Consider the following 12,565-nt stretch of genomic DNA (forward strand, 5'->3'; position numbering starts at 1 on the left):
CATGTTTTTTTGCAACCGGTGCAACAGGAAGTGATCCTATTTGGAATGTGAAGGAGTGACGTAGAGACGCTGTATACGTCTCTGGTAGAGACCTGTCAATCACCGTGTAGCCCCGCCCTAAAGCATCCCCTGCTTTATGGTCTGTTTGACTCTAAATGGACCATAATGTACTAAATGAACATCATGCTGTATTGAAGAAGACTTGAAACTAGAGATTGAGACCATAAACTCATGTTTACAATGTTTACTGAGGTAATAAATCAAGAGAGAAGTAGAGTCATTTTCTCATAGACTTCTATACAACCAGAGGAGTCGCCCCCTGGTGGACACTAGAGAGAATGCAGCTTTAACACATGAAGCTTTGCCGCCTGGTGAGAACAGAGTCGTTGTGTTTTCAGGGTTCTTAGAGGAGATGTCATTTAGTTGTAACTGAACCGAACAGTGTTTGAACACGACTGGCTGTGAACGCACCCTGCAGGCATGTGGTTCTACTTCTTCTTCTTTCTCACCTCCTTTCTCTTTTTCTCTCCTCCTCATCACTCTTCATCTCCTGCTTCATCTCGATCACATTGTGTGAACGCGTCCTGATCCTGCTCTTCCTCCTCACTCCTGCCTGTCTCCTGCTCGTGTGTGTGTGTGTGTGTGTCCAGATGGCCCACCTGGTGCAGGTGAAGAGTCACGGTCTGTCAGGGTCCCAGTCTCTGTATGACCCCCACGGCGTGTCCTCCTCCTCCTCCTCCTCCTCGGCATCGCCCTCCCCCTCCCGGCCTCCCATGCCCCGGCAGAACTCCGACCCCACCTCCGACACCCCTCCTCCCCCGTCCCTCTCCCGCCTGGCGCCCCCCCTCGACAAGCTGGACCGCAGCTCCTGGCTGCGGCAGGACGACGACATGCCGCCGAAGGTCTCTGCATGCCGGAAGCTGTGTGTTTTTGACCGTGTGTGTGTGTTTGTGTGTTCGCTCTATTTTTCTTTGTCTGAATTCTGTTTTCTTGTCTGTGTTCAGTTTTTAGTTTCTGTGTCTGTTGGGAGTCTCTCCTGATATGTTGTTTGTTTTATTTTTAGAACAGATGATTTCTAAATATCTTGTAAAACAAGCTTATTAAGTGTTTGATTTCAATGCAAGCTTTTTATTTTTTTGTTTAGATGGTATAATTTAATATTTCATATTTATTTATATATTTATTTTATAGTTATATATATATATATATATATATATATATATATATATATATATATATATAATATTTATATATTTATTTATTGGCGTTATTAACTTCCCAACATATTCCTCATTGTCAGTGTTTTGGTTTATTCTGTAAATAAAAATAATATTAATATTAAATAACAAAGTATTGTTTGCTGTTAGTTGTAGAAAAAAATAAAATACACCTTCTCTGAGGGAATTTAGTTTTGCTCATATTTTTAATTTGTATTTATAAAATTCTACAGAAATGTAGGAATGTTTTTCCCAAACTTGAGGCCCTCAAAGAGGAAATATCACTTTGATTTAAATCATTTAAAGTCACAGCAACGGCTGAAAACTAATCGTGTTTCTGTAGTTCTGTAGTCAAACAGGAAGTCCCCTCTGATAAACTCTGTGTTACAGAGTCTGGATATATAAATATAAAACATGTGTGAGGTTCTGACCCAGACGGGTTCTGCTGTGTGTTCTCGAGGTTCCTCAGAGGACGACCTCCATCTCTCCTGCTCTGGTCAGGAAACACTCTCCTGGAAACGGACCCGGCCTCGGGTCTCGAGCTGGAGCTCACCACATACGGGCCAGGTACACACACTCACACACACACACACACACACACACAGCTCTGTGGAAACACAGGTGTTATGACTTCAACCGTGTTTTTTTTTAACATGAATGAATGAATGAGACTGAGTTGTATTTGTGTTGCCGTAGCAACCCCGACTTGCGGAGGACCGACGTTTCCATGGATACGCCCCTGAAGAGGACGAGCAGCGGCAGCTCCTCCAGCTCCACCCCGAGCTCCCAGGGAGGCTCCAACGAACGAGGTGCACACACACACACACACACAGTCACACACACACCACACAGTCACACACACACCACACAGTCTCACACAGTCACACTGTCACTCACACAGTCACACACACACACAGTCACACACACAGTCACACACACACACACAGTCACACACACAGTGACACACACACTCACACCACACAGTCACACACACAGTCACACACACTCACACAGTCACACAGTCACACACACACACTCACACCACACAGTCACACACACACCACACAGTCACACACACACACAGTGACACTCACACCACACAGTCACACACAGTCACACACACTCACACAGTCACACACACACACTACACACTCACACCACACAGTCACACACACTCACACAGTCACACACACACACTACACACTCACACCACACAGTCACACACACACACAGTCACACACACACACACACACACACACACAGTCTCACACACACAGTCACACACACAGTCACTCACACAGTCACACTCACACAGTCACTCACACAGTCACACTCACACAGTCACACACACACACACAGTCACTCACACACACTAACACACTCAGACATAAACACGCTCACAGTCACACACAGACACACACAGTCGCACACAGGCACACACACACAGAGTCACACATACACACACAGACACGTGTTTACACTTCTGTACTTGTGAGGACTCTCATTCATTTACAGCCTCCAGAGCTCACCTCAACTTTACATTTATTTACTAAATAAAATGGACTTGCGTGAAAATAATTCAACATCTACAGGATCAAGCTTGAAGTTTCCAAAATCCAAAATGTCTCCACTTTTAAGAAGGAAAAAGTCCATACTTTCTAAAAATATCCTTAATTTTCCATAAATGTCTTAACTTTTCCCGATTCCGTTTTTTTAAATCACTTTCAAAACATCTTAATGTTTAAAAATCTCCGTGTGTGTGTGTGTGTGTGTGTGTGTGTGTGTGTGTGTGTGTGTGTGTGTGTGTGTGTGTGTGTGTGTGTGTGTGTGTGTGTGTGTGTGTGTGTGTGTGTGTGTGTGTGTGTGTGTGTGTGTGTGTTCAGGTAATTCAGCCAGTAAGACTGAAGGCTCAACACTTTCTTCCCACGAGACCAAAGATGACGGCAGAGAGCTGACGCGACCCAGCAGGCCTGCAGTGAGTACACACACAAACACACACACGCACACACACACCTACACAAACACACACACATACATACACACACACACACACACACACACCCACACACACACAGATTAAATGTTTGATTAAATAAACATTAGAGGATGTTGGAGAACACGTAAACAAACACTCTCTGAACTAACACGTTACTGTTCATGTTCACTCTCCTCATCCTCTCTCTTCCTCTCTTTTCCTCTCGTCTTCTCTCTTCCTCTCTCCTCCCTTCTCTTCCTCTCTCCTCCCCTTTCTCTTCCCCACTCCTCCCTCTCTCCTCCCCTCTCATCCTCTCTCTTCCCCTCCTCACCTCTCTTCCTCTCTCCTCCCCTCTCTTCCCCTCTCCTCCTCTCTCCCCCACTCCTCTCTTCCTCCCATCCTGTCCTCCATCCCTCCTTTCATCGTCCTTCAGAGCTATAAGAAAGCTGTAGACGAGGTCAGTGACATTTCTCCTCCTTCACCCCTCTCTCTCTCTCTCTCTCTCTCTCTCTGTTTCCCTCCCCCGTCTCCCTCACCTCTCCATTCATTTCTCCCGTCTCACCCACTTTACTTCCTGTTATCACTTCAGACATCTCTGCTCTCAGGTTTCATCTACAGTCACTTTCTCTCTTCCTCTTTCTTTAATTCTATCTCCTCTCTCTCTCTTCAGGAGGAGCTGGTAAGATAACCCCTCCCCCTCTTGTCCACTTCCTGTTTCCTAACCTCTCACATGCACCGCCCCCTTTTTGCTGCTGATGATGTCACAGAGGATGAATTTAAAGGTCCCTGAACTTTAACCCCTGGCCCTCCTGCACTGAGGCATGATGCCCCCCCCCCCCCCCCCCCCCCCCCCCATACAAACACTCAGTCATGTGACATAAATGAACACATTAACAGCCTGTTGAACAAACAGTAGAACCCTTTTTATTTCTCTCTCCTGCTTGTTTTATTTAAATCTGCATATTCTCTGATACTGAAATGATTTCTGGGTAAAAACACGTTAAACTGTTTTAAAGCTGGAGATCAGTTCATGTTCACGTTCTGCTGATCGTCTGTTAATCACGTCACCGCGTCTTCCGCAGATGAAACGCTTGACGACCTCAGCTGTTTTTAATCTTTGGTTCATTATTTTTTCCATCCAAGGACCTGACGGCTTTGGCCAAAGAGCTGCGAGAGCTGCGCCAGGGGGAGGAGACGAGCCGCCCGCCCGTCAAAGTGACGGACTACTCGTCGTCCAGCGAGGACTCTCACAGCAGCGAGGACGAGGACGGAGAGGGCGGGGCTAACGACGGGTCGGTGGCCGTCAGCGACATACCACGCATCATGTGAGTAGAAGTGTTTCCTGTTTCCTGGGACACGTGCACACACTGGCCACTTTATTAGGGACACTGATGCAGTCCAATAACATCTTTTTCTCTTAATTATTGACTCACGAAATGCAAAGAGAAAAACCAAAGATTCACAATGCTAACAATTAACAAACACAGAAATGTTCCAGCCTAAATGTTTTCTCCGAATCTTTTAAGTTTTTAAAGATACATTCAACTTTGTACACCTCTGTGTTCAGCAGCAGTTCAGTCAGTTTGTCTGATTTGTTGTCACACGACTGTTGGTCTCAGATGAATCAATCATGGCTTCATAGTTGCTCTGAGGAGCTCAGAATTTAATGTTTTTTACAGAATCTGGTTAAAGTAAACGGTTTATTTGGGGCGAGATTTTAAATGAGAACATGTAGAATACTTTTTTTTTTTTTATGAACTATCACAATTTTAAGCTTCGATTTGGTTGCTTTCTTTTCCAGACGGAAGCGTTCGTCACACATGATGTGTTCAAGGACCATTGGATAGATGAAAACTCGATAATGTGATAATATATATGGATTAAAAATGTGGACTTGTCTCTTTCAGGCCAGCAGCGAGTCAAGGTCCCAACGAGTCCTTCGGCATGATGGGAGGTCATGACGACCACGACGACTCGTATGGAAACAGCTCTCAGGATGGCACCCTGAGGATGCGTGAGGTGAGTCACTGCTGACCTTTGACCCGAAGACTGTCTCCTCGCCGACTCAGCACAAAGTATCACCGGACACTTTTCATACGTTTGTCTGTTCAGTGAAAGATTCTGGACTTTGGGCTGATTGGCTGGTTGAACATCTGGCTGGATGTTTCTCAGTTGAGTTATTTGCGATTGTTCTTTTTTTAATTCTTATTTAATAACAGATTCTTGATGTCTGTTATTAAATATATTTAGTTTATTTTCCAGCTCATTAAGGCAGCGATTCAGGTTTCTTTTTGGAACTTTTATTTTACATTTTTACATTTTTAACTAAATAGAACTTAAACAGTCCCTCACATAAGACCTCAAAACACAAGGGACAAGATAGAATAATAATAGTAATAATTATTTAGCACGTAGTGAATACATAATCATATACACATACACACATTAATAATATATACTACATATATATACATACACACATGTACACAAAAAAGAATAATACAAATAATATAGAGGGAGGAAAAAATTTATAAATAATATATACTATATATATACATATATACACATAAAAATGAAGTAAAATAGAATTAAATAAATAAATATAAATAATGAAAGTAACTAACTTTTCAGTGATTCGGTTTAATTGGTGTATTAACTGCAGATTTCTACTGATTATTTCCATTTTTTGTATTATTTAGCTGATTATTTTATTGTTAAATTAATTAATTGTTAAGTCTGTAAAATGGCAGGAAATAGTGGACAATGTTCATCACAGCTTTTCCAAAGCTCACTTTGATATTTATTCAGATTTCTTATTTTGTCCGAAATCCAAAAGACATTTCGATTACTGTCCTAAAAGATTAAGTAAAGTTTAGACATTTTGCGGATTCATTTTCCGTCTCGTCAATCAACAAATCAATCATCTCAACTCTGTGAGCGTTCATGTGTTCAATCGTATCATTATCTCCACGGAGGAGGTTCACTTTTAGGTCCGTTGTGGTGTCGCGTCTCGTTGTTTCCAGATTCTTTAGTGTCCTCCATCTTTGTCTGAGAAGCTTTTCCACCCAAGCGTCCGTTTGTCAGAAGCCCAAAATACCAAAAAGATGAACAGAAAATATAAACTTTATTTGGGGGGTTCAGTTGACACTCGGCAGGGTTCCTCCCTCCTTCACCTGACCTGTCAATCACAGCCTCGCTGCCCAGTAGCCCGCCCCTCTCTCTCTCTTTCCAGAAGCACGGGGGACGGAGGCGGAGCTCCGCCGCCAGCAACGGTTTCCCCGGCAAAGCCAATCTGTTCCCCGGCAACGCCAATCTCCCTGATTTGTTGCAGCAAAGCACCTCCCCCCTGGTCTCCCCAGGCGACGCCTCTGGGACCCAAGTAGGTGGAGCGGCACTCAACTGTCTGCCCTCCCCCCACCCCCCCACTCCACACCTGATCCCGACAGTCACCTGTCACCTGTACCCCCCCACCCCCACCAGTCACAGTAAACTTAAAGAGACAGTAGACATGTTTAGAAGTGTGGTAGTATGAGTACTACAGTGTATTACTACAGTAGATGGAGTACCAGCACGGGAGCAGTACATTACTTTACTCCTGTGCTAGTACTACATCTACTGCAGTAAAACACAGAAAATATAACCAGAAACTCACTGAGAAAGAAGTCATTTTTGCAGCTTTACTCGTTTTCTTTGCATCACAGAGCTTCAGGGTTTATGAGACTCAAATGACAACATGCGGCACCTTTAATTTCCTGCCCTGTTTATTTCTATTTAGCTTGGCCTCCAGTGTTTTTCCTCTCAGATGGAACAAACATGGATTTCTTCCCTCCCTCGCTCCGCTCGTTTTTCCCCTCCCGTTCCCTCTCTGTTTTCCAACTTGTGATCCCAAAAGTGTCCTGATCACATGACGCAGGTAGCTGACAGAATAAAAGAAACGCTGAGAGTTGAAGCGTCGGTGCTGGAGAAAAGTGGAAAGTTGTCGAATCTCTGAATGCACCGCGTTTCCTTTATTTCAACAGTTTCCTGTTTCTTCCCAAAAAGACTGAACGTACCACCAGACGAACATGTGTCTGACTGTAACCTGTGCTTCTGTGATTTCTGCAGTACGGGATGGCAAGCAGCGGAGGCTCCAAGTCTTCCTTCACACCCTTCGTAGATCCGAGTGTGTACGGGACCTCCCCGACCGACGACGACGACGACGATAACATCCCGGCCTCGGGTAGGTTTTTTTACTCACGGCGTTGAACCTGCAACCTCCAAGAAGGGGGGACACGAGATGAAGATTTTCTCCACAGAAGAGAAAGGATAAAGGCACTCGTGGCACTATGAGAAACTTAATAATAATGTTGTCGCGTTGTGCTGCAGCGCTGTTTGCCGACGAGCTGCTGAAGCACGAGCACGAGCAGGAGCAGGCGAGACTCAACGAGGCCCGGAAGATCTCGGTGGTCAACGTCAACCCGACCAACATCAGGCCGCACAGCGACACGCCGGAGATCCGCAAGTACAAGAAACGCTTCAACTCCGAGATCCTCTGTGCGGCTCTCTGGGGTGAGACGAGAGACGGCTTCACAACAATGGTGTTTATGAGTGTGTGCTCACACGGACGGTACATAACAAACATCTCTGTGCAGGAGTGAATCTGCTGGTGGGGACGGAGAACGGCCTGATGCTGCTGGATCGAAGCGGTCAGGGCAAAGTTTACAACCTGATCAATCGACGGCGCTTCCAACAGATGGACGTCCTGGAGGGGCTCAACGTCCTGGTCACCATCTCAGGTGGGTATCAAGTACATCAAGTACTGTACGTAAGTTGAGGTACATGTACTTCAGTGTTTTTACATTTCATGCAACTTTATACTTCTGCATCTCAGAGGTACATATTGTACTTTTTACTCTACTACATCTCAGAGGTACATATTGTACTTTTTACTCTACTACACCTCAGAGGTACATATTGCAGTTGTTCCAACAATCAGTCAGTGTTTCCTGTTTCCCTTGTGACTTGGTCACAGTCGTCTCTTTAATAGCATTAAAATTGTAGTTTGAAACAAGACGCCGATGTTTCTATTTTTGACACTTTTCTCTCCGTGTGTTTCTGTTTTTAAAAATAAAACACCTCATAAACACCAGATGCTGGCGATGAAGACATACAATCACAGATCTTTGCACTGATACAGTAAAAAGTCACATTTGTCGAGTAGCATCAACACCTGAAGTGTAAACCCTAAGCACATTTACAGTTTTAATGTTGTAATTGTCTTTCTCTAACCAGGGAAGAAGAACAAGCTGCGTGTTTACTACCTGTCCTGGCTGAGGAACAGGATCTTACACAACGACCCCGAGGTCGAGAAGAAACAGGGTTGGATCACTGTTGGGGAGCTGGAGGGCTGCGTGCACTACAAAGTCGGTAGGTAAACTCGTTTATGTGGGTTGTGAGGACATTAACATGTTAACACACCGGCATTGTGGGGACTATCCTCCAACTTGGGGACAAAAACCTGGGGTTGATTTCCTCTTTATATCTTTTGATTAATTGGGTGACTACACATTAATTAACATTTGTATTACTAAATGTGAAGTTTACAAAGCAACAAACATCTTTTTTTAACTGTAGTTAAGCATAATTTGACACATCGGACTGTTTTTACGGTGCTCTGCTCTCCTTCTGCAGTGAAGTACGAGAGGATTAAATTCTTGGTGATTGCTCTAAAGAACGCTGTGGAGATCTACGCCTGGGCACCTAAACCGTATCACAAGTTCATGGCCTTCAAGGTGAGATGCGGCAGGATGTTACCTGAGGTGTTGAAGAGATTGTTAAATGTGGATAAACTTTGCTTTTGGGAACATGTGAGCTAACGAGACGGAAGCAGATGAGCAGCATGATGTTTAGTCATCCTGAGATACAGGATTTGTTTTATAAAAGGGGGCCTGGTAAAGAAATAAACAATGGCTTAAAAAACATGTAAATAAATCAAGTCGTATAACAATAAACCAGATTGATTTAAGTACAAATCAAGAAAAATTACACTTTATTTTGAAAAATGCTTAAAAGAAGTTGATTTGAACTTTTGGACAGGTTGAATTTGTATATCTGTTTAAGGAAAATTAGAATTTTAGGGATCAATAATGAAGAAGAAACACTTAGTTTTTGTTTTGCAGTGAGGGGAAATTAGACCTCCATAATGTGTACTTTTACCTTTTTGAGTACATTTGGCTGATAATACTTGTGTACTTTTACCTACGTTTCAATTTTAATGTCAACCTTTTTCCTTGGTGTCAGTTGGTTGTTGTGTGCTTTCCTTTGTTGATTTTACACTAAAGTGTTTGATTAATCGCTCTGTCTTCCTCCTCAGTCGTTCACTGAGCTGCAGCATCGCCCCCAGCTGGTCGACCTGACTGTGGAGGAGGGACAGAGGTTAAAGGTCATCTACGGTTCCAGTGTCGGCTTCCATGTCATCGATGTGGACTCTGGAAACCCCTACGACATCTACATCCCCTCACATGTTAGTGTGTGTGTGTCTGTTTCCGTGTGTGTGTGTGTGTGTGTTTGTGTGTGTGTCTGTTTCTGTGTGTGTCCTGCAATGTTTAACATCATCAGAACATTAATTAAGTTATATTTAAGTGTGAGATAGCGAGTGATTGAGCGACTAAGAGAGCAACTGAGTGAGGGTGCGACTGAGTGAGTGAGGGGGCGAGGGAGGGAGCGAGCGAGCGAGGGGGCGACTGAGTGAGTGAGTGAGGGAGTGAGCGAGGGAGGGAGTGAGGGAGGGAGGGAGCGACTGAGGGAGCGAGTGAATAAGAGAATAAACAAACGGCTCCCTTGATGAATGAATGAATGTATGAGAGAGTGATTGATTGAGGGTGTAGCAGCCTTAATGAATGAATGGGTGAATCGGCGTCCTCCTCCGGTCTTGTTACAGTAAGAGACGCTGGAAGGAGACGGTAACCACGGCGACCGCCTCACATTGCTTTCTGGCGTCATGACTCACGCTGTGCTCATGTCTGTTTCCATGGCGATGGCGTGGGAGACTCTATTGTTGCAGCAGTTTCTTCTCTCTCAGGGTGGGGGGGGGGTTAGGGGTTACCCACCTGTAGGCTCACGGCAGCTCCTAATCCCCTGCCCCGAACCCCCCTCCAACCCCCCCCTCCCGTGTGTCGCCCCGGCAGATTCAGGGTCAGGTGACCCCGCACGCCATCGTGGTTCTGCCCAAGACGGACGGCATGGAGATGCTGCTGTGCTACGAGGACGAGGGCGTCTACGTCAACACCTACGGACGCATCACCAAAGACGTGGTGCTGCAGTGGGGCGAGATGCCCACCTCCGTCGGTACGTCAACCCCAAAAATCAGCTCGCTTCTCCCCCTGACCCCTGACCTCTGACCTCCTGTAAGCAGTGTCAGCAGGTCATCTTTTCACCCCTCACTACTATCTACCACACCTCCTCCGTTCAAAGCAACACTCCTCTCTCTCCTCCTGCCTTCTGCTTTCAGTTGCACTTTTAAAACGAGACGCCCAGACTGTAGCCTCACCTGTCTCATTACCGGCTCAAAGGAGTACCACAGGGTTTCTTTGGGAGGTTGAACCGACCATTCAACTTTATTTGGTGACGTGATGAAAACATGCAGTCGGAAGCCCAAAAACATCATCCTTGTAAAACTGATTGCTCTGTTGCTTCATGCTAACACTTTGTTGAATAATAAGCTGCTTTGGGCTTTTATTTTGGTGAATAAGGGGAAATAATATCACAAGATTGTAAATCGGCCGATATTCATGTTTTAACTTTAACAGACAAGTGTTCCTTAAATGTGTTTTTTGAAGAATTGTGACCAAAATATGTCAATAGCCACGCTAGCGGCTCTTTAACGCTGTAATGCTCATTATAACGAAAAAATATATAAACCAAAGTATCAGACAAATGGTGCCAGAGGACAATTCAAGCAACTTGATCTCATGCGCCGTGCCTTTTAAGCAGCATTTTAAGTACATTTTTGCCATTTCACGTGTCATTTGATGCCACGTCGTTACCGTGAAACAGACGCATGTTTAGGCAACAAAACCACTTAGTTAGGTTCAGGAAAAACATCATGGTTGGGATTAAGTATGACATAAACAACGTAACACTGTAATTGTTATTTATTACGCTCGTTATGTTGTTACATTATGTTGTTAAGTAACATTGTTACGCTTGTTACATTAAACAAATCTGCTACGGGCAATTTATTTACGCTAGAGACGTTGAATTACGCTGTAACGTTACGTTGCTACATAATGTAACGTAAGTGCAGAAAACACGACACAAACGTCACTAACGTAACTTCAAAATAATTAAATAACACTTTGGGACACGAACACCGGTCTCCAGGTTGAAAGTCCCGTGTTTGTTCACTTTTTATACTACGACACTTCCGTATGAGTTGCAGAAAAAAATTACGTTTAAATAACAAGAATGTTGTTGTTTCACGATAGTGCAATTTAAAATAAAATACAGGGACAAAATGTAACTTATATAAAATGTGTATTTGTGGTCGACTAATATGAATTAACTGAATGTACTATATGTTAAATTAGAAGTGATGAATATATATATATACAGAGATGTTAACAGGTAGTAAAACAGCAGGTAAAGTGATAATAGTGAAGTGATAAGTATGAACAATTCGCTGATAACATGTATATCATAAAATGGCAAAAGCGTGCAAACCCCCCCCCCCCCCCCCCCCCCCCCCAGCTTCTGTGTGAGCTGTAACGTTAACAACAATTTAAATGTGAGCAATAAACAACCCGGGTGAAACAAAGTGTTATCATGAAGCGCTGCAGTGTGGTGATCTATTGGAGACACATGGAGAGTTTTTAATATGTTCTCATCACTTTAACAGGTGAGTTGACCAAATATTTACAACCCAAAAACTCAGAGTATCTCTTGAATGTCAAGTGTTGAACACCCATCTACTGCATGAGCGAATCACAGAGCATTATCTCCACCACACGCTATGTTTAAATACAATATTGTTTTATGTTATTGGGGGAAATGCTTGTGTGTTGTTTGTCTTCTGTCCTCTTGTTCTGTACAAATATTTTAAAAATATCCACACATTCATCCTTGATTGCGTGAGCTCCAAAACAACTTACAAGATATATTTTTATATATATAGTTTTTTAAGATTCAGCAGACTAAAAAGTCAGATTAAAAATGCAGTGCATCTAAATGAATCTATTATTTATTAGCACACCCAGTCAAACCGCAGAAAGAGGAAACTCGAGCACATCAAGGATGGATCTTGGATCTTCTGATCCGAGTCGATCAAAGTGTGTGTGTGTGTGTGTGTGTGTGTGTGTGTGTGTGTGTGTGTGTGTGTGTGTGTGTGTGTGTGTGT

At 43.8% G+C, this 12,565-nt stretch overlaps 1 protein-coding gene across 4 annotated transcripts in view; it reads left to right on the top strand.

The window, feature by feature from the left end:
- Nucleotides 1–12,565, top strand: part of tnikb (TRAF2 and NCK interacting kinase b) — a 44,020-nt gene that overhangs the window by 26,599 nt on the left and 4,856 nt on the right. The window contains exons 18-32 of one of the 4 annotated variants that reach the window (XM_076080127.1): nucleotides 651–902; nucleotides 1,678–1,784; nucleotides 1,914–2,026; nucleotides 3,101–3,192; nucleotides 3,626–3,649; nucleotides 4,336–4,517; nucleotides 5,100–5,211; nucleotides 6,425–6,571; nucleotides 7,297–7,411; nucleotides 7,558–7,740; nucleotides 7,824–7,967; nucleotides 8,464–8,598; nucleotides 8,863–8,963; nucleotides 9,545–9,694; nucleotides 10,359–10,518. In XM_076080127.1, coding sequence (XP_075936242.1) covers nucleotides 651–902; nucleotides 1,678–1,784; nucleotides 1,914–2,026; nucleotides 3,101–3,192; nucleotides 3,626–3,649; nucleotides 4,336–4,517; nucleotides 5,100–5,211; nucleotides 6,425–6,571; nucleotides 7,297–7,411; nucleotides 7,558–7,740; nucleotides 7,824–7,967; nucleotides 8,464–8,598; nucleotides 8,863–8,963; nucleotides 9,545–9,694; nucleotides 10,359–10,518 — 2,017 coding nt within the window. Of the gene's footprint in view, nucleotides 1–650; nucleotides 903–1,677; nucleotides 1,785–1,913; nucleotides 2,027–3,100; nucleotides 3,193–3,625; nucleotides 3,650–4,335; nucleotides 4,664–5,099; nucleotides 5,212–6,424; nucleotides 6,572–7,296; nucleotides 7,412–7,557; nucleotides 7,741–7,823; nucleotides 7,968–8,463; nucleotides 8,599–8,862; nucleotides 8,964–9,544; nucleotides 9,695–10,358; nucleotides 10,519–12,565 lie in introns of those variants that run through there. The other 3 variants (XM_076080128.1, XM_076080129.1, XM_076080130.1) reach the window with 3 other exon arrangements.

The sequence above is a fragment of the Anarhichas minor genome, unplaced genomic scaffold (genome assembly GCF_050575085.1).
Source record: "Anarhichas minor isolate MPS153535 unplaced genomic scaffold, ASM5057508v1 ptg000074l, whole genome shotgun sequence".
NCBI lineage: Eukaryota > Metazoa > Chordata > Actinopteri > Perciformes > Anarhichadidae > Anarhichas > Anarhichas minor.